A 23,098-nucleotide genomic window follows, 5' to 3' on the forward strand; every position below is an offset into this window, starting at 1 on the left:
ATAAAATTATCTATCTATCTATCTATCTATCTATCTATCTATCTATCTATCTATCTATCTATCTATCTATCTATCTATCTATCTATCTATCTACCTACCTATCTACCTACCTACCTACCTACCTATTTTTATTTTTTTAACAAAGGTTTGTTATCTTGGTATGATTTTCCTCACTATATTTTATTTTTTATGTATATTTTATTAATTTTTTACAGTAACAATCTTAGTATTTAATAAGCAACACATTGTCTGGGTTTATGTGTTTAGCATTAATAGTAATACAGTTTCCATTCCTACCCTTTATTCCGTTTTTCTAACCATTTATAAAAAAAATTGCCATATTTGAAAGTATTGAGTCTTGCTTCCCCTTCATTTTCAATTTAAGCCTATCCATTTCTGCGCAGTCCAACATTTTCTTAATTATGTCTTCTTCAGATGGTATTTCTTCATTTTTCCAGTTTTGAGCAAATATAATTCTCACTGCTGTTAATACTTGTGGTATTAAGTATACACATTTCTTATCATAATTTTATGATATTATAATTCCAGTTTATAGTCTACATGTGTTCCTATCATCTTTTCTAGCCACCTGTGTATTTTTGACCAATAGTTCTTTGCTTTAGGGCATGTCCACCAAAGATGATAATACATGCCTGGATTTTATCTGCATTTCCAACAATTGCTAGACACATTTTTAAACATTTTTGCTAATCTTGCAGGTTGTAAGTGCCATCTATAGAATATTTTATATACATTCTCTTTGTAAGTAGCTGCCCTCATTATTTTGTAATTTCTTTCCCATAGGTTTTGCCATTTGTACACTTTATTAAACTGTATACTTTAATAAACCAATGTGCACAAATGAAAATATCTAAGCAACAAAATATATTGGGGAAGGGGACATTTTCATTAGGAGATTGAATTCTAAATCCATTGCTTACTAATTAATTCAATCACATATTTTGTTTGAGGTTCTTAATACCTCTGGTAACAAAGAATACATCTAAATGAGCAATGTTTAACAATATATAAGCTTAAAATGCTGTTGTTGTCTCTTTTTTTATTTTAGAGAAGCAAAACTTGTTGAGCCAAATTGCTTGAAGATTACCATTCTTCACTGAGTAGCAGTACATACTAATAAATGCCAAGTAGTTACTCTGACAAGATTGTAATACAATTATATTTTAAGTAAATGGATTTTAAAATGCAATAGGCAAACAGAGATTAGTCAGTTGCTGAATATTTTTTTTATTAATACAAAAAGCAATACAGTGAACAGTGGTAAAACTATTTAGGGAAGACTTCATATTACTGAAATGAATTTTATTTTGCAGTACTTTTTTGAATATGCAAATTATTTAAAAATGTCATTTCTTTCCTCCATTATTATCAGCCAAGTCAAGTTATTTTAACAAATGTTCTCACAATTTAAGGCAAAGCTTTATGGCTGATTGAATGAATTATGCTAAGGTTTAATGTGACTTATTCCATAATATGTGAATCCAATCACTGTGACTTAGAAGCCATAATTATTCATTACTGAAATCTGTGGACCCAGTCAACTATCATTTAGTCAACAAATCATGACTTAACATTTATTAAGGGCACATTATGAAACCATGTGCATAATGGGAATAGTTTGCATATAGCAGAAGTGAGCAATTCTCAAACCATCTTCTCCAGCTGCAGTTCTTCAACACCTTGAAACTACAACTAACATCTGTAACCAGTGTGCACAGTTTTGATGGGATATTTTTTTTTCTTTATCCTAGCCAATAAATGGAGATGAGAATTGGAAGCCACACCTGCTGTTCCTATTCCCAACTTTAAATGCTTTAAAAAATGGCCCCAGATTTTTATTTGTGAGGCTGATTTTCAATGTATGTTTGCATTTGAATGAAGGAAGAGTTAGTAAAAATAAAAACACCACTTCCAAACTTACTTCAATCCCTATAACTGAAATCTGTCATAAAAATAGCAAAATCTTACATTTCACTTTTCCAAATATGAAAAAGTATTGCCAAATACACTTTTACTCTTACTAAAGATATTGCTACAGAACAAGATGATCTCCCTCAATCCTTTGGAATTTTAAGATGAACTGTGGTCTATGACTCTTAAAACATTATTCATGCCTGGCCTATAGACTTGTCACAATCCTACCTTTAATTTGGAATAACACTTTTGAGATCAATTCTAGAAGTGTTTCTGCCTCAGCACATACTGCTGTATTTTACAGAACTGGTCTACAAATTAGAATGCTTGCTATTCATAATTTAAAATTCCATAATTTTACATAGCCAAATTATTTTGCAAAGAAACAACTAAAATGAACTTAGAAATGAAGATAAGATAAATTGCTAAAATCTTTTAATAGAAAAAAGACAAAAGTAAAAATCATTAATAGCCAGAAATTGTGAACAGAAATAAGGGAAATAAGAAATGCAAGGGAGAAATGTAAAGAAGAAGAAGACTGAAATAATAAATCTCAATTATGTAATAATATATGTCCTAAACATATTTGTTATTTCTTAGAATCTGTTGAAAATACAGCAGGGGTACTCAGTGTTAGAGTATGAAATGCTATAGGGTTTTGCCAATTTTCCCCTCAAGTCCACCAACGAAGAACGCTTAATTGTATGGGATATACATGTAATACAAAGGAAGAGTTCTTTTGTCTGATTATAGTTTGATTTTTATATATGAACCCATCCTATATTTTTGGCAATATTTTACAAGTTGAAACTATATTTTACAAGTTGAAACTATGAAACTCCTGGCCTTTTTAAACATGGTTTTTCAGTGTTATCAGCTAATACTCTTTAATATTTTGAGTTTGTTTTTGTGTTTGACCCAAGGTTTATACTAATCTACAAAAATGCTACGCAAAACCATCTTAAAATACTTGCTCCTTGAAGTAAACTAATAGCCTTTCCTGTCATGGTTAATTCTTCCTTATACAAAATTCACAAATTTTGAAGACTCCAAATGCAAATTGTAAGGTAAGCCAAAACCACCACCAAAATACTTATGTTAATAAAGAGAAAAAATATAGGAAAATATACACCTGCATGAAAGTCCATAACTATTTCCCTAAATCCACCTCACAATCATTTGTCACATAAATAGAACCTTTTACAAACATATCACAAAAAAGCCTCATAACTTCAAACATACATAAACATATATACACACACACACACGTTCTATTAAAAAGATAAAGAGAAGATAAAACATAGGTCACAATAAAACCCACATAAACAGCACAAGTTAAAAAAAAATCCAAGTCAATAAAGACAAAACACACAGGATAGTATACTGTCTCATTGTTGAAAGAAAAACAAACCAGGCTTAATGTATCATAATTATATGATTTGTTTGCTTTGGTAGTATTCTGACAAAGATAGTATGCCAAAGCATATACTATTTTATATGTGTTTTGATGTACATTTTCAATAGAACAAACTTTCTTTAGATAACTATTTTATTATCTTCTTTTTAAAGTTATTTCTGATCTATAATAATAATAAACTAAGCCAAACCAAACCATCCATACCTTGACCCTTCCTTTACAAATGTCTGCTTAATTTATACATTTCTAAAGAAACACAAATTTGAATTGATTGGTTCACAAGTTTCATTAAGTTATGGCTTTAAAACCTTGGTTTATTAAATCTGACCCACATTCCATTGGTAAAGAGTAGGCTATAAATTATATGGTTAAATGTATACAACATACTAAGTCAAATAAATCAGATTGCGACTTAGTGAATTGAGTCATGAAAATTTCAGCACTCTAGTACTCTTGTGAAAAATGAAATCCAAAGTATTTGCTATTGTCTATGCCTTTTTACTTTGTGCACATTATGTCAAATACCTATACAGATACAATATCTTGAGTTATAGCAAAACAATTTGACATGAGAGAGGTTATAGCAATATTTACCAACTGGTTCTTTTTGATTCTGTAGTAGTATATTACTGTTGCTGCCATCCATATTTGCCATGTTAATTGTGTTCCCATCAATCCAATAAAGCTTCCTTAATGAAAAGAGGTATAAAATACTGTTGTATTAAACATATTAACAAAGTAACCATATCTTATTATGAAAAGAAAGACACTCCATTCTGGAACAACAGCCACATTTTATAACTTGTGGCAGGAGTCATCCATTTCTTTTTTCCATTTATTATTATGGAAAGAAATTTATGATTCTAGCACCAGACTGGAAGTTTTGTGGATAGGTGATATATGGGGGAAATATAGGGCTTTAGACCTGATGAATTTTTATCTCCTATTTCCCCAAATTATTAGGTGAACATAATGTAATATAGCTTTACATGGGTTCTCTTCTACCACCGTGAAACCATTTCTCAATCAGAAATTGTATGGAATTATTACTGAATATCATTTCTAAATCTAGTAAAAGGATAATCATGAATTGGCATGCATTGGGAATAATCACCATATCTGCACTACATAAACTAAATAATAAGATGCATTAATGTACAAAACAATGCATTAAAATTTACAGATGTGAAGTTTTAGCTTTAAAATATATTTAACAACTTTGAGTTTTCTAACTGAAAATTGGAACAGAAGATTTTTAATTAAATTTTTAAGAATGACAATATATGTTGTTTAATTTTTAATGTTATGCTGTATCAAAAATAAACTGCAGTGATAGGAATGCAATTTCTTAGAGTCCAAAGATACTTAGTATTGGTCATATTATAATATCATATTTTAATTGGTGTTTTTCTTTAGAGGATTACAAATAGTATCACTGTCTCTTCCAGATTGTGATTAATATTAGAATATCAAAAATATTTTAAATCATGCAGTAAAATGTAGTTCTAATACTGATCATGAAAAAAATTACAAGTTTTTACATATAGAGGCAAAATTCCTTAAAAATAAAATAGCTATCCGTACAAACATTGGATACACAGAGGTCTAATTTATTATATCTTTTTTCTTCTGACATACATATTACCTTTTTTTTTTCTAGAAAATGGAGTCTCCATACTAGTACTCCATGGAGATTTCATCTTATAGGAAGATAGAATTCACTAAATTCTCTTTTTATGTTTATATTTATATTTCTTCTATTTATATAGCTGCCCAATTGCCACATGATTCTGGGTGGCTAAAACAAGATTATATAACAAAGTGCAAGTAGTATTCAACTTGACAAGCAAACATACATTTATATCTTAAAGAATGCACATTGTTTACTATCCCAAAGCTGTACTGATAGGAATAATACTTTACCCTTTAGCTGGATAAACAGCAAGAGATTGGGGTTTATCAATTCCATGTATAATTGAAGTTTTTAAAGAGCCGTCTAAATGAGCCACATTAATTTGTGTTTCATCAAATTCTGAGCTAATCCAGTATAAATTACGAGATAACCAATCCAGAGCCAGTCCACGAATGCTTTGAATATCTGCAATATATATATAAAAATATCTATTTGCCCAAACTGTCCTACTAATTAGTCTTTACTGCTGAAAATATTTTATATGCTGTCTGAACCCCAAGTAATTTGATGCCTGCAATACAAATTTTATTTAATTCAAATTCATATTGTAGCTTTTATGCTACAATATATAGGACTGAACAAAAGTATACATAATAAGCACGAAGAGCAAAATGAAGATTGTGAATATTGGGTTGTCCAAAGCATCCAAAGAGCACTGAGGTTTAGCATGGCCACTTTAAGACCTTTCTTAGGTTCCATTTTATGGATATGCACGCACTGACCACATAGTTTCACGTCTCCTGGTGAAGAAATGCACAACATGCATATATAACCTGGAAAAGCCCTTGAAACAGACATATATTTCATAGCTAATGCACTTTCCCCCAGCCCTCCTAACAACTGTACTGAGTAACACATCTGTAATCTATGGAACATAGATTACAGGAAATATACGACTAGATTTCATACTGCATGGAACAAATGCAAGCTTTAATTTTAATGGATTAAAGTTACACAACTACTTGTTTATTCAGTGCTTTATTCATGCTCATTGAAAATGTGGATGGGAAGAAGAGAAAACATTAAACTAAAATCTGTCATTTTAAGGTTAAATAAGAAAAAAATAATTTAAGAACTGAATGAGAAAAGTTCACTTCAGACAAAGAGGTTATAATCCTGGTGTAGAGAAAATTGAAAGACAACAGTTTTAGAGTGCTTTTAAAACAGGACGTCCCAGAGGACATTCAACAAAGCTTGTCGGAAAACATTCATGTCTGATGAAAGGAGGCAATACTTCAATTGCACTCAGCAGAACTAAGAAGATGGAGATAGCTGTCACCTTAAACAGTGTTTTCTAAAAAAAAAAAAAAAAAGGTGCCAGAACTCACACATGTCATACAACCCGCCTTGCCTACCCTACAAGGTTCCATCCAAAAAGGTGCCGGAACTCCGTTCTGGGCGTTCTATGAGAAAAAAAGCCCTGATCTTAAATAGCATTAATAGTTTTTTTTTTTAAAAAATCAACGTTTACTAATTTTGATGACTGTACTCTACATGCAGACTACATCATTTTGTACACCAGTTTCTGGAGAACAAAGATTTTAAAAAGTGTTATATTGAATACTGGTACTTTTGTGATCTTCCTGCAAGATTCTGTGGTACAGATTATATATGCTAAACCAGATTAGGTTTTTACAGCTCAAAGTCTCAATAGATGAAGGGGCATTGGGATGTATTTAATCAGCAGTTTCTCTTCTCTATGCAGGTATCAGATTTCCTTGATAGACCAAACAGGAAACACGATCAGATAAGCTAATTCTACTTGATGTAAATCTAAAAGTACAAATCTCCCACCATCTCTTTTTACCGCCTAATAAATTATAGAGGATCCTTTCTGAGTTTTTTTTCTTCCTGTTATGCAGCTGGGGTCCCTCCATGTGATCATTCCTTAGGCAGCACCCCCCTCAAGGTCATTGTCACATATTATAACATCAGATGGACAGATTTGGATACAATCATATATAATTACTATTTTCTTTGGGATACTTTAGATGGCATTCTAATACAAGATGACCAAATATAAAACAAATTGCTTAAAAATTAAAGACTTTTGAAAGGCCCCTTAGATTTAGAAAATGAGGTTATCAAATTTAACTGAAATATGATTTTGAAAAACTGTATGTAACAAACAGCTTTATTTCTTGGCCATCCCATATCTTGGGATTTCTGAGAGAAAAACTAATATCAAACCAAAATGAAATCTATTTGTAGGTACAAGGGGGAAAAAGTGGCAAAAATGCAGTTTTCAAGCCAAAGAATTTTAATCTAAGATGTATTGTTGTTTATTGCTAAGGAAGCTTAAATATACAATAGTCCAAGATGTATTGTTAATTATTGCTGAGGAAGCTTAAATATGTAATGCATAACTAAGAGAATCTTTTTGTGCAATTAACAATAGCCAGCTTAGCTCAACACATGGTCAGTTAATATGTTAATTAGGGAGGAAAGCTAATTTATGTTTTATTTCTTAAATATACATAATAGTGCTTTCTAAAGTACATAATTTACCTCGTGATATGACAGTTTCTAAGCCAGTCCCATTAATAAAGGCCCGTTTTATAGTTTGTGTTTTCACATCAGTCCAGTATAAACGTTCTTCCACTGTATCAAAATCTACAACTGTTACATCATCAATATCAGGAACTGTAAATGCTGTTATATAATTGAAGTATGGATTCTCTATGTCAACACCTCTAATTTCTGAATGCCTTGCATAAAGAAGGAACTTCTTCATTTCTATAAAAAAAAGAAAGATGTGATTTTCTTAGATACAGAGCAATGAAATGCAATTTTATGTATAACAATATATATATAATATTTAAGTTTGCATACAGGTAGTCCTCGACTTATGGCGATTAGTAACTATTTGTAGCATTTTCAATGGCATTGAAAAAAGTTATCTTTTTTCACATTACAACTGTTGCAGCATCCCCATGGTCAACTGGTTTATATTTATAATGGTTGCAGTGTCCTGGAGTCATGTGATCACCTTTTGCAACCTTCTAATAACCAAAGTCAATGGGAAAACCAGATTCACTTAACTATGTGACTAACATAACAACTGCAGTGACTCACTTAACAACTATGGCAAGAAAAGTCATAAAATGGGACAAAACTCACAACAATTGTCTTGCTTAACAACAGAAATTTTGGACTCAATTGTGATCATAAGTTGAAGACTATCTGTATTAAAAAATACTATATGCAAGTGTGTAACTTATTTGGTACTATTATGTGTGAACAAAACTTGTTGCAGAATAGAGCAAAATAATAGGATATTATCCTACTATAAATAAAATTCAGCTATTTTGCTGGTATTAAACAAATAAATTAAAAATATACTGATTGAAACAAAATGTGATCCAGAGGTGTGAAAGCTGATTTTGATTGATTCAACTAAGTTTTTTTAATCTCTCCAATGAATCCTACATTCCCCTCCCCCCAAAAAGTTTTTTTAGCAAAATTAACAAATCGAAAGAGAGTTATTCAACAATGTAGTGAAATGCTGAGATTTGTAGTAGATCCCAAGTGTCATTTCCCAAACTGCCCTCTGGCTCTTCACTTGTAGTTTTGTTGCTATCATCTATCTTTGTGGGAGCTCTTTACCTGGCCTTCACCCTATGATCTTCTTGTGTATATATGATGGAGAGAATTTTCTTCCTTCTTCAAAAAAGAGCCCAATCTCCTCACCTTTATGTTGAAAGGGTGTAAAAAAATAACTAGAACATTTCTACCCTAATATACATACATGCACACATACATACATTTCTCATATGAAAGTAGTATATGAAATGTTCCTATTGCTTCTGTTAGCTGCTCCTTGTACTGGATGCAATGGAATCTTCCAAATATAGTTCCCCAGCCCTACAAAATCCATGGCCTTGCTCTAAAAGGATGGAGAAAAGCTGCCTTGAGGAGTCGCTTTGATGTGGTGCATTTTGGAAGAAGAAGGTTTTGGTGGTTTTTTTTTTTTTTTTTTAAATTTGGCCTTTATTGTTTACACCAACGACATCAAATCCAAATAAAAATGAGGGCCACTGAACTGGATTACTGCAGACTGCCTGTTGACTTAGAAAATCAAATGTGTTTATACATTTTTTAATCAACAAATTAAAATCAGATAGGAACCAGACATAATTAATAAGTAATGAGTCATATTATGTTTTCTTCTGAGCTACTACCAAATTATCATGAAAACTACCTCCTTACCTCCTTCTCCCACTTATCACTTCCCTACAATATTCCCTTTAATTTCTGGTCTCATGTATGGAAAAAAAATGTTTTGTATAATTTTTCTCAAACGAAGTATAAATTTGTGCACCAAATACAAGAATATAAGAAAATTGAAAATGGATGTAATAGTGACATGTTAAAATATTTACATATTTCTTAACTAAAGTATAGAAACTTAAAAATAGAATTATATGTCATATATATGCTTGAAAGTTGTGCCTTCAGGTTACTTTGGACTCTTGGCAAAAGTTCCTGAACTTTTCTTGGCAGCATTTTTCAGAAATGACTGAATAAGGGATAAGAGAGGTGACTGCTGCAAGGTCACTCAGCTGACTTAGTTTGTGGGTTTCATGTTTTGTACAATAGTTAGTTATGTACAATTTAATCTACTCTGAATTGTGTGGACTATTGCTTTACTTTATCAGTCCTTATAGTAATTAAATATATGGGGTTTTTTAAAGAAGAAAAAAAGAAACAGAAGCTTAAGTATAAGAGAGAAACTATATGGAACATGGAAAAATGTAACTATAATTTTCTGGTGAAAAGAATCAACAACTGTGAAGGTAAGGATAGTGTTCTGCTACAAAAACAAATACAAGAGGATGTGTATAATGAGCTCCTGTCTCCAAGATGAGTGGAAACATTTTGTGGAAAGTTGTCTATTCTGAAGTTGGAAATTTTATATAAAAGGATCAATACTTTTATCCAATTGTCTATATCTCAAAGAAAATAATATATTTGTTAATATATCATGTTGTCCTGGTATATCTTGATAATGAAGCATTATAGCAGTTTTATTTTATTTTTCTCCCCAAACACCAAATACATGAGAGTTTTCACATTTCTGCCTTTATTATAGTTTTAAAGAATTGTTTTAGTATCTTCTGCATTATAAGACTCCTAGAATGATACTGAGTTCAAAAGAAGAAAGGTAGAGATTAAATTAATAAGAAGCTTTTCATTATATAGTTTACTTGCATCATCATTTGATATTTTCCCATTAAGAAATGTCCCTGTTTTGGAAAGATAACTTCTATGAACTGCACTATTTATATTCATAGTAAAAAGGGGGGGAAAACCCAAGATAATAAATCTTCACAAGCTAAATACATTCAAGCAATCCATTCATTAACATGAAGCAAGATTTTACCATCAGGATAATCAGTAAATGGCACTACGGAGGTTCTGTTCTTGTTTTTAAGCAATTGTTAGGAAAATAAACTGTATGAAACTTACCATAACATGCCTTTTTGTCTTCAGCCAGTTTCATTAGATGAGGACATGCACAAGCAGCACTCCTGTTATGATTTATCAGGCACATATGAGAGCAAGGACCTCTGCCGCTGTTAGCAGCACAAGGATTAGGAGCTAGAATTAAAAATGTAATGCTGAGGTTTGTTTATAATATAAATTTGCTTATAAATTAACCATATATTGTATGGTTTCCTATTCTGCAAGATTTCATATTAATCAGAGAGGGAGAAAAAGGGAACAAAGATATATAAGCTGCAGAGAAGTGACATTTATTAGCATTCAGTTATTATTATCCAATGATCATCCCAAAGGAAGAGAACCTGAGCTGGGTCTTGCCCATGGAAACATATAATTCATTACTCTTTAACATAAAGTGATAGTTATTTCTGCTTCTTTTGCAGGCTGGAAAATAATTTCTAGAGGAGGAACGCAGAGAACAACATTTGCTTTATCATAAAAAAGGCTCAGAAGTTAAGTATATTTTCAATTTTACTTTTGTTTTTTCATGGCAACCTGAAGGCTTTCTTCATTTTCTTCTTCAGATGACTTAAGTACTCTTTGTTCTTGATGCATTTCTGGGTTCTTTGGGCTATTAGTACATTCTCAGAAGGGAAGAAATGCCATTGGAAGGGTTTGAATGGAATCTTTTCTATTGTGTTCAATCCATACAGATGATCATCTAGCCCTGAAGTCTGGTATTAGGAGATCTGGTCATCTGGATTTTTGAACTGAATTCCATTGGCAAGGAAATCATACTTTTTTTCTCTATCCAGGATTGTGCTTAAATGTGTGCTCAGCAATGGGTTGATGGATTTGGTAATGGCAGAGATGTTCCCAGTGGCTATTGATACCATTATATGTTTTCTGTTTCTTGACGTATTCAACAAAGTTCTTATAAGTGGACTTCTGATGAGGATTCATGTCAAACAAGATGTTTCTGAAGGAGACAGGATAGCAATGCAGTCGAGATTGGCAGTCAGGAGAATTCTGGCTGATGAAGTCTCTCCAGAAAAGAAGAAATCAGGATATTGCCCATTTGTATTCTGAACAGCTGCTTCTCATGAGTAGACTGAAGGAACTGAGGTTTTTATGGTCAGCTATGAATTAAATGTCAGGGAATTGAGGGATTTTGTTCAAGCTCACAACCATAATATAAGCTATATGAACAAACTTCTTCTTTCTTCTTTTTCTCATTTCTTAATCATTTTCAAGGATTGCCTTTTGACTGTTATTCAGCTATTAGGAATATTTGAACTGACATATTTTATAGCATCAGGTGAGTTTCCTTAAATTTTTAGCAAAAGAAGCTTTAAATCAGTGGTTCTCAACCTTCCTAATGCCGCGACCCCCAACCATGTGGTCATAAGTTGAGGACTACCTGTATTTCCCTGCAGGCGGAGCAGGAGGAGGCGCACACACTCTGCCTCCTCTCCTGCGGCTGGAGCGCACGCTGGGCAGGCTGAGGGTGCACGCAGGCCATCAGCCAGCAACTGCCTCGGCCCGGGAGCACCGTGCATGCGTGGTGCCACCCCCTGTGCCAGCCACGGCATAGTTGGCAAGCGGCAGTGACGACACAGGCTGACCACCAGCTGGGCCACCAGCTGGCCCAGCCCAAGGGAGGTAAGCCACCCGCTGGGCCCCACGCACACCAGCAACCCTCCCTGTGCCCGCCGCTGCCCCGCTAGCCTTACCTTGGCCACCACATATTTGGAGCAGTGGCAGGCAGGCCCAGGAGCTGCTGGGCGGCCATGGCACGTGGCAGTGAGGGCACAGGGTGACCACTGGCTGGGCCACCAGCTGGCCCAGCCCAAGGGAGATAAGGTACCCACCGGGCCCCACGCGCACCAGCAACCCTCCCTGTGCCTGCCACTGCCCCACTAGCCTTACCACCACACATTTGGTGCGGTGGCAGGCAGGCCCAGGCGCTCCTGGGTGGCCATGGCACGCGGCAGCGAGGGCACAGGGCGACCACCAGCTGGGCCGCCAGCTGGCCCAGACCAAGGGAGGTAAGGCACCTGCCAGGCCCCATGGCTCCAGCAACCCTCCCTGCACCCGCCGGCCTCCCACCTCCCACCTCTGCCCTCTTTCATTTAGTAGTTGCTAAGCAGGGAGGGGTGGAAACATCCAGAAAGCTCGCCTGAGCTGCAGACAACTTGCAGCACCATTTGCAGACTGGGACTTTTGGCAGGCTCAGCAGGGAAGAGACAGCCTGTACAATTCCTATTGGCTTTTGAAATCCAATAGAATTAGACTTTATTCAAGAGAGTCTATTCTATTGGCTTTCAAAAGCCAATAGATTCTATTGGCTTTCGAACGCTAATAGAATAGAGTCTCTTGAATAGAGTCTATTCTATTGGCTTTCAAAAGCCAATAGAATAAGAGGGAGTAGCACAACTAAGGAAAAGGGGGGAAAATGGCAGACTGCGTTGTTTGACGACCCCTGTGAAATGGTCGTTTGACCCCAAATGGGGTCACGACCCACAGGTTGAGAACCGCTGCTTTAAATGCAAGTTTAAGGACTGTTTACATAACTTTTTAAATGTCTAGCAATGAAAGCCCACTGCAATTACTAAGATTAAAATAAATGTAATATGATAGAGAGACTTACATTTAAGTTGTCTGTACTTTACTGCTGACTTAAAGCATAATGGAGGATATTTAAGTGCACATATCTGTAATGTGTTATATGCCTATATTGGATTATTTGTAGGATTTCTAATCTAATGATTGCAAATATATTTTCACAAAAAGATGAAAACAAATGCAGGTATAATAGAAATATATCATAAATTTGGTTCCTTGTGAAAAGATTTCTCTAAAAATAAATATTGATTTTTCTTATTGTTTTCTAAGTATTACAAAGCTTAGATGGAATTAACTATTTATTTTATTAATATAAATCTAATCTATTTGACATCAAGACTAACTGAATTTTAGTCCAGAGACATATACTGGTCATTACTAACAAGTGCAGTCTTAAATTCCTGAAAATAAAATATTGAGGTCAATAGTTTTTTCTTTTTTTTTTTTTTGCAGTTCAAAGTTTAAAGCTTTTTTCTTTAATTTTTAACCCATATTGCCATTCTATTTTTCTTTTTTTTAATAGCTGAAAAAACACAAAACATGAAGTTTCATAAAGAGGATTTCTGAAGCATACTGTTATTATTCAACATTGTGTCTACTTTCACAGTATTGAATGGATGCATAATATCACTGTATAGAGCATATAAAGATGAATAATCGTAAGTTATAATGAAGAAAAGTGTGATTTCTACTAATGTCCCATAAAGCCTTAAATACTCCATTGCAGATAATGCTACAGTATTTCAGTGAAAATGTTAAGGTATCACTTTGGAGTGCTGCAACTATGCTACTTAAAGCAGCAGCAGGGTGAAAAAAGGAAAAATTTCTTTGTAATTTCCCCTATTAGAATCCTCGAAAATCAAATAATATTTTTCAACAACCCTAGATCAATTTCCCCATGAAACAGTGCTGATGAGGGAGCAGCTGTTAATAGTCAGTCTGACTACAATACTTATTAAAAATAATAACCTCACAGGATGGTTCCAAAATTGGTGCAGTGTGTGATACATAAACACAATATTTATTATTATCTTGACCCAAAATTAAAGTATCCCCTTAACAACTAATGGCTGGTAACTTCTTCCCAGAAGCATATACAAAAGACAATTAGTTTTATGCTTTCTTTAGGTATCTTAATATGTAACTTAGGGAATCAGTGTTCAAAAATTGTCATTTTATCTGCGTAAGTACTATAAAAAATATAAATTGGCATTCAGAGAAATATTTATTGATAAATACAAAATGTCAGATTTCTCAGTTGCGTGAACACACACACACAAACACACACAGAAAAGTCTTTCACATAAACATATACAAATTTCCCATTTATATTTGCTACTTAACAGTGAGGTTGAATATGAATACAAAGACTGCAATTAACATTTTTATTAAAATTATTACTTTACCTTGGGGTTGACGACTTGGATGATAAATTTGAAGATCAAAAGGTTGTGCACTGGTTTTTTGTATCACACTAACATTTTGGCCTGTCCATTTATTTGCTTTAGATAATGTGTTTGTCCTCCAGTCTGTCCAATATACTTCACTCCCAAACAGGGAGACAGCAAAAGGGTGAGAAAGATATTCATGACCTCGTATAATTTCAATCATGCCAGTCCCATCATACAGTGCTGAATAAATAGCATCTGACCTGAAAAACAGTTGAAATACTCTCTGTTGAAATTCTGCTTAATACAACTATGATCTATTTCTTGGAAAGTTAAACAAATAAATGAAAAAAGTAACTTTACATTGTTTCCCAAAGGGTTGCTTAACTGTATCATTCTCACAATATACTAGAAAAGTAATAAGCAAATGTTTATTACCACTCAATTAATTTATTTTTAACAGTTAAAAAACTCTATAGCCAATTTTTACACCATAAACTTTTAGACTGAATCTACTCAGTGAATATCCCCCCTTTTAATAATCAGGTAGCAGATCAGGATATTTTACTATGAATCAATGTGCTATTAAATACATTTGGTTGAAAAAACTCTAAATTCCCAAAGGTAGCCTTTATGTTGCCTTTCTTGATTTAAGGACAGCCTTAGACTCCATTTATACAGAGGAAACTATAATGGATATTATAATATCCATTGATCATCACTTTCTCAGATTGGCAATTATATTCATCAAAATATTACAGTGCAGATTACAGGCAATTGTAATGGTGATGTAACCATCTCCCTGTCCTCAGAGGAATCAAATAAGATGATATTATTGCTCTTTTATTGTTCAACTTCTATATAAGTGATGTTGTAGCTCTTTCTAAATTATAATTTCACTCTCCAGTATTTGCCCAACATGCTGTTTTAAGTGGGCCTTCAAAGATGCCTATTTCCATTAGTGTCCACTGTTCTGGGGAAATTCTTGAAAATTACTCAAAACTCTAAGCTCTTTAATTGTCCTATAATCCTTCTATAAACCTCCTATAAAGTGGAAATTGAACAAAAGACTAACTGATTAGATTAAGAATGTTAAATGCCTAGGCATCCACTCCCAATCCCCTATCCACTGGAATAATCAACTATTTCTCACAATCTTAAATTATCCTAGTCATCAAGGCAATAATTACATTCCTGCAGCAATAAAATTATGTAAAGCAAAGGTTTTGGGTTATTGATATTTAGTACACAACTTTGTGTTTATAAGGATGCCCCTATTTTAGAAGCTATTCAGTCTAACTTTCTGAAAGCCATACTTCATGTCCCTTGCTTTGTTTCAAATGTCCTTGTTCAGTTGGAACTTGGTTGCATTTGACTTGGGGACCACCTGTCAGATTTTGGCTAAAACAAACCTTTACTGGATAGGTTTCCTTCTTCCCTGAGGAGGCAAATTGATTCTGATCTGGCATATTATGTTCTCTCATTTCTGGCAATATTGTCAGTTGCCCAGATAAAACTTTAATCAAACATAGGATTTGGGATTTAGACCTACAAAATGAGAGGGCTAAAATCATTCACCCTGATTTGATTATGGTACAATTGCAGACTCTTCATGGACATTTTCTAGCCACCTTTATAACATCTTCCATATTCCACCCAGGAGATTCTTTTTCCTTGGCCTGAATTGGCACACTACCTATTATGGCACTATAATGCAATATTCTCCAATAGAATAATGGTATATTTTGATATTTTAAATAAATAAAAACAGAAAATATAACCAAATCTAGAACCATTGTTTGTGCATTTCAATTGTTCCTTAATATCCAACATTTTTCACCACCTTCCGTGGCAACCAACAGCTCTTGTTCCTTTTTAAAAATCAATATTGTCCTTCTCATTTTTTATGGAAATAAAATTTTGGATCAATCTTTTACAGAATATCAAATATGATTGTTCTGGTCATTTTATGTGATTATATTTTTCTAATACTTTCCTATATCATTTTTCAGATTTATTTAAATTCTGTGTAAACTATGCATGCATATTCATGTATATTTTCCTAAATATAAGCATTTTGGTTGTTCAAAGATCTGCAATACAATTGTTTAAGAAGCTTATATAAGTTCCTAACTTACATATTGTTGTAGCAATTACAATTTTAGACATTAAAATAGGAATCAAATAATATTTTCTACTCTTTGTAATATATTCCAAAAATACATTATAAGAGACATATTCATATATTTTACCTAGCATCTGTCCAAACTATCCGTTTTTCAAAATGATCAACTGTAAGACCATTAGGCCATGCCCCACTATCCATGTCTTTATATATGATCTTTCTTCCTGCTCCACTCATGGAAGCAGATTCAATGCGAGGAAAATTAGCATCCCAGTCTGTCCAAAACAGAATTCTGAATGATACAAAAAACAAAACAAAACAAAACTTATTAATGGGAGCAAATAAAATAATCAATATTTTAGAAAAAAATAATCATTATTAGCCACCAATCACTATTAGCCCAGATTTTTTTTCTCAAGATAGTCATACTATATAAATATTTTGAAATGAGTGAGTGAGTGAGTGAATGATAGGATCTATATCTCACATATATGTTTTCTACCATTGGAAAAATGGCAATTTTGCTAACAAATTTACTTCCATATTTTCTGGTACAGTAAAACTATACTGATTGCAAATATAACTTTACATCACTAATTTAGTTTATTTTTTTTTAAAGTTAAAACATATTTTTAAGTTGCAAGAATGAAGTTAATATGAATGTAATACAATTTGAAGAAAAACAGCGCTATTATGAAGAGACTAATTGATTTTAGATTTAGAGGTGTCTTTATTTTCTATGTATGGTATAAATTGGTCTATTCCAACAATTCTTAAATATTTTGAGGGATTTTCTACAATTAGAATTTATTATAATTGATTTATGAAATTATCAGAGCATTTTTTAAAAATATTCCTCTGCTGAAACACAATACCCTCTTAGTGAGGAAATTTAGTTAAGCACCATAAACTAAATAATATAGGAGGAAAAAAAATCTTCAATCTGAATCTAAATACACGTTAACTTTCCTGTTAGATCTGCTCTGTAGAAAGGAAGAAAATCTTTTTCTCTATTACATTACCCCAAAGTCATCCAGTAGAGTTATTTCAGGTGACTTACTGGGTATTACATCTTCCTCTGTAGTACTGTATAGTTAAAAAGGACTATCTGAAGATTGTTGATAACATCAGTTGCATGTATTTCTGCTTGAAGTCTAGGTTAAAAAGTAATTCTAGCGAATGCTTACTTAAGCCATGTCCCTAGTGCCAATCGATGACTTTCAGTTTGTTTTGCCTTGTAGAAGTGAGGCTAGTCACTTGCATTTTATACTCACTCACTCCTGACTCAGAAAAGCTGTTAGATAAATGCTGATGGATTGGCTGCTGAAAAATATAAATTCCTCCAAGAAAATTGCCCATGATCTACCTTTTCCAAAGGATGTTCTGTTAAGATTTTAATTGGTATTTAAAAATACTATCTTTGGTAATAATTAGCTATTCCAGGATTTTAATTGCCCCCCCCCCAACAGAAATACAAGGATTATCTACACACTTTTCCATCTCATTTATTTAATTTTTGTGAGTGAAATAGCCATTGTTGTTTATTTCTGCCATGTAGAATGAATTTCATAATGGTATTTCTACTATACACAATAACTAGTCCAGTGCAAAATTTAGAGACGCTCCCAAATGTTCCCGTAGCTTGTACTTCTCTAAAATTTATTCCAAAGCTTTGTATTGCTATGCTCTCATATGTGTCCAGTTTAATGAATTCAGGAAAAAAAATACAATGCTGAAGTGTCTGATCCCTATTGGAGGGAGCTATTAGAATACAATAGAATAGAATAACAGAGTTGGAAGGGACCTTGGAGGTCTTCTATTCAACCCCCTGCTCAGGCAGGAAACCCTATACCATTTCGGACCAATGGCTGTCCAGTCTCTTCTTAAAAACTTCCAGTGTTGGACATTCACAACTTCTGGAGTCAGGTTGTTCCACTGGTTAATTGTTCTAATTGTCAGGAAATTTCTTCTTAGTTCTAGGTTGCTTCTCTCCTTGATTAGTTTCCATCTATTGCTTCTTGCCCTGCCCTCAGGTGCTTTGGAGAATAGCTTTACTCCCTCTTCTTCGTGGCAACCCCTGAGATAGTGGAACATTGCTATTGTGTCACCCCTCGTCCTTCTTTTCATTAAACCAGACATACCCAATTCCAGCAACCATTCTGTATATGTTTTAGTCTCCATTTTGTTTACTACATACCTAAATACTTAGGATTAGCTCTTATTGCATTCTGTTTATCTGTTTTGGAAGGGGAAATACTATTTTTTGACTTCACAGGTACTACTTCAAAGATGTTTCAGCACACAACTTCAGATGTTTTAGCACACAGCTAATTCAATTCAGCATAGCTCCCTGCTGATGGCAATTTAAAATTCAGTTTGAATTTAATTTTGATTCTTGAACATTCTTGCAATAGGTCTGATTATACACAAGGGCCCAGGAGAAGGGAACAAGGTGAAAATGAAAAGGTTTTTGCTTTTCTTCAGCAGTAGTATGTAAAAGTTAAAACTGCTTTACACCTAGTGATGAAATGAATAAAAATGTTAACAATTTCTCTATGTGTTTATGTATGTGAGGAAATATTGATTGTGCCAGAATCATCTCAACACATCTCTGACATTGGTAACCATCATCATCCTGCTTCTGGTACATTTATTTCAAAAGTATCACCCCTACTCCTTCTTTTATTTCTGATGCTACTGTAACCTACAACCATAATTACAGCTTTCACACAAGTCTCCAGTTACATAATCTTCATAACTCTCCATAAAGTTTTCAATACAGATGGACTGACAACTTGGCACCTCAATAGTTTTAGCGATGACAGACAAATATTTAAAACATGCCTAGACAAAAGCATTTAATATGCAATGACAATGTGGATGGGCTACTAACAGTTTATTTCTTTTTTGCATGGACAGTGGGTATGTATGAAAAATTATTTATTCTTCTAGTGACTTGGGACAAAACAATGATTAAATTATTTTTCTTGCATTCTTTGAAGCGTAGCATGATTGGCTTGCAGTATTTTCACCCTGTTGTATATTGTGAGTTCTGCAGGAGTGAAGGTGATTGCGTGAATGGTTCAATATGGTTTAGAGGGCCTGGAGAATAGAAATAGTCCCAAGTACTCTGAACATTTTGAGGTATGTCTTCAGGGATCACTATTCAGCATTCTAGTCTTTGCCATTCATTAGGCTCTGAACATCTACTGTACATATGCTATTTACCATTTAGGCCAGGGACGTCAAACTTGCAATGTCACGTGATGTATTGTGATGTATCGTGACTTTTTTGCCATCGATGGCAATGGGGTATGCGCGGTTTTGTTATGATGCATCCAGCCCACAGACTGGAAGTTTGACACCCCTGATTTAGGCAAAGCTGCTATAAGGTATTATTCCATTTAGCTGCTGGTTCTCATTATACCTCAATAATACTCAGCTACATGTATCTTTTTCAGCTGATGCCAGAATCAGTATAATATTTTAACTGTTCCCTATAGCAGAGGTCCCCAATCTTTTGGGCACCAGGGACCGGTTCCATGGAGAGAGGCTTTTCCATGGACCAGAGGTGTGTTGTTTTGTGTGCTGTCTGCATCTCGCTTGTTTGTGCAGAGTGGTTGCTGGCATGCTGCCTCCTCGTACTGGTCCATGGACCAGGGTTCGAGACCCTTGCCCTATAGTTAAAAAAAACCTCATTGTGAATTAGAACAGGCTTAATCCAGAAAAGGTAGGTATTTCAAGGGAAAATGCAAAAATGTTCAATAGGCAAAAGAGTTTCACAAGATTAAATGATGAAAATATATATGTTGGCTTGCTAATCCCAGATAGAGAGGCTTTTTTTGTTGAGGCGCCTATGAATATCATTTCTCCAGAGATCAGATTGATCCCATGCCCATCCAAGTAATCAGTGTTTTAATCTTTAGTTTTATTCAGTTTTTTTTAGTTTTTTTAGTTTTACTCAGTATTTTAGTCTTTAGTTTTCAAATGTAAATGTACCTTTGAATTATATAGTAAAAATGCAATTTATCACAACATAAAGTATTATGAATTTATTAAGGTTGGGAACTACAAAAAAGAAAAAAAAACTACAGTTTGGAAAATGTACAGCCCCATATTTAAAGTCATTAAAATGTATGTTTGATTACTATTAATAAATAATAACAATAAGTAATAAATAAGTAATAAAAAGACTGACCACAGATATTTTGTATGGTCAAAGTTTAAATACTGTATATGTTTAAAAATTGCATGATTTTCTTTAAAATAAGTTTTGGTTGTTTCCCCTTTTTTGCTGCTTTTTCTTTTTTTCTTTTAATTAAAGCAATGCAATATTAAAAAATAATTCTGCATGCTTTTTAAAAAAAATGTAAGATACCATAAAGAATAATTACCCATATCTGGGATCCAAAGCAATAGCTCTAGGATGTTCCATTGCACCTGCAATTAGGGTTGTCCTCAATGTACCATCTAATTTAGCTACTTCAATTTGATCCAGATTGCTGTCTATCCAATATATATTTTCAGCAATCCAGTCCACAGTAAGACCTTCTGGAGTAGCTAAACCATGTTGGACCACAATTTCCACGGAGCTTACACCTGTGAAAATATTAGAACAAATCTTGAATTTTAGAAATGTATACAAAAAACAAAAATGATGTACTTCTTAAAAAAACAAAGCAAGCACTCTCTGGTCATTTGTGGTTCCATTTTCCATAGATTTACATATTTGCAATTGCCAAAAATATAGCAGATCTTGGTATACTGACAGAAAACAATGTTTGTAGCTCAGGATTGAACTATGGAATCCATGGTGCTCTCTGAGCTTGACTGTTTTCTTGCAGTTTTTTCATTACCAAACTAGCTAACATCATCAGAAGTTGAGAGCTTTCAGATAGTTCTTTATTTTTGTTTGCTATTTTACACATACACAAAATGGCATACAGGTTTATGGACACGTATATAGTAGTTTGTTTTTTTAGGGTTTCTTTATATACAGTTTCATTATCTATGGTCAAGAGGTGAAGATATAACCTTTCTGAATAACATAAATATTTTAATATACATATAAACAAAAGTTTTGTTTCAATTATAATACTAAACACTTTAATAATTATAACAAAGGTGATAAACAAAATAATTTCAAAACTATGCTCATAGTAATTTAAAACTGTAAGGTAGCTCTCATATAAATTTTGAAATGAATTTAAATTCTGAGATATCTACTGTGAAACATGATCATCATCATTAATTTTTAAATTGTTAATACTATATTATTCATTAAAAGTATTTCTTTCTCAGTTTTAAACCAGAAGTCTCTAAAGGCAACTAGATTCAGTAGAATTTGCTATTTTATATTTTTACATGTATTTTTGGAATGCTTCATAAAAGGATAGCACTATGCTAAATGAGTTGTTTCTAATCCTTCAGGGCTGAGATAATTAGTCACAATTCTGCAAATTATGCAAGCAGAACATGGTATAAAAATTGTTCCACTATCATTTTTCCTCTTCTGCTGGCTGAGTTTATGCATAATTCACTGATATTTTAAACACTACAGGTAATCTTCACTTACTGACATCAATGGACTGTCAAATCCATTGCTAAGTGGCATGAATGAAAAGTGAAATATCACATGATTCAACCTGACTTACGTCAATTCCAGCTGCAGTTGTTAAGCATGAGATCATGTGGCTGCCACTTCTTGCCACTGATTTTGCTTGTCAGAAGTTGGCTGTGAAGGTCACAAATGGGATGTTGCAATTGTCATAAATGTGTGCTGGTTGGCTTCCGGTTCCGGATCGCAGTGCCAGCGGACGTGTGGAGAGACTGCTCTCCCCGCTGTCCTGTTTCCCTTCTTCAGGAGACCCTGGAAAGGGTCGAAGGTCACCCTGGAGGGGTGACCACCGTTGGGGAGGACCCTCGCTAGAACGTGGCCACTCATTAAGTCGCACCAGCCGAAAGCCAAGTTTACATCTAAGCACAACAAAGCATTGTGGAGGATTCGGGTCAGACCCTTCCTTTCCTCTTTGTTACCCTAATTATCTTTCTGTGAAAGCCTTTTTAAACCTCTTCCCCGTTTTCAATGCTTGGGGATTTAAACATTGAAGAAAAGAAAAGAATAAGTAATTTTAATAACTAAATAACTGGATTTTTGATCTTTGGATACTTTTGGGATTTTAAAAATTTAACTATTGAGACTTATTATTTCTCTAAATATTAACTTTGCAAAACATCCTCTTTTTTGCTTTTTTAATCAAATAAAAGACTAACTGGCATCTGGGAAAAGATTTTGTGGTCGAAGGGGGACATCTTGTGGAGAAAACTGGCACAGCAATTGAAATTTTTTTCTTCTCTGTCTTTTTTTTCTCAATTGTGAGGCCTGCTGACTCTCTTGATTTGCCCTTCATACCATCAAAAAAGATAAGATTTGGGAACAGCTGGGTGGTGAAAATAGCTTTAGAAAGCAT

General features: G+C 33.7%; 1 protein-coding gene across 1 annotated transcript in view; it reads right to left on the reverse strand.

Moving 5' to 3' along the window:
• LRP1B (LDL receptor related protein 1B) overlaps nt 1-23,098 on the reverse strand; it is a 794,402-nt gene that overhangs the window by 47,012 nt on the left and 724,292 nt on the right. Inside the window, exons 25-31 of the mRNA XM_039338160.1 lie at nt 21,023-21,227; nt 16,756-16,920; nt 14,522-14,766; nt 10,515-10,646; nt 7,554-7,781; nt 5,276-5,450; nt 3,947-4,041 (exon numbers count right to left, since the gene is read on the reverse strand). Of these exons, the coding sequence (XP_039194094.1) occupies nt 3,947-4,041; nt 5,276-5,450; nt 7,554-7,781; nt 10,515-10,646; nt 14,522-14,766; nt 16,756-16,920; nt 21,023-21,227 (1,245 nt within the window). The remainder of the gene's footprint in view (nt 1-3,946; nt 4,042-5,275; nt 5,451-7,553; nt 7,782-10,514; nt 10,647-14,521; nt 14,767-16,755; nt 16,921-21,022; nt 21,228-23,098) is intronic.

Source organism: Crotalus tigris, unplaced genomic scaffold (genome assembly GCF_016545835.1).
Source record: "Crotalus tigris isolate CLP2741 ecotype Arizona unplaced genomic scaffold, ASM1654583v1 scf7180000017694.5664430, whole genome shotgun sequence".
Taxonomy (NCBI): Eukaryota; Metazoa; Chordata; class Lepidosauria; order Squamata; family Viperidae; genus Crotalus; species Crotalus tigris.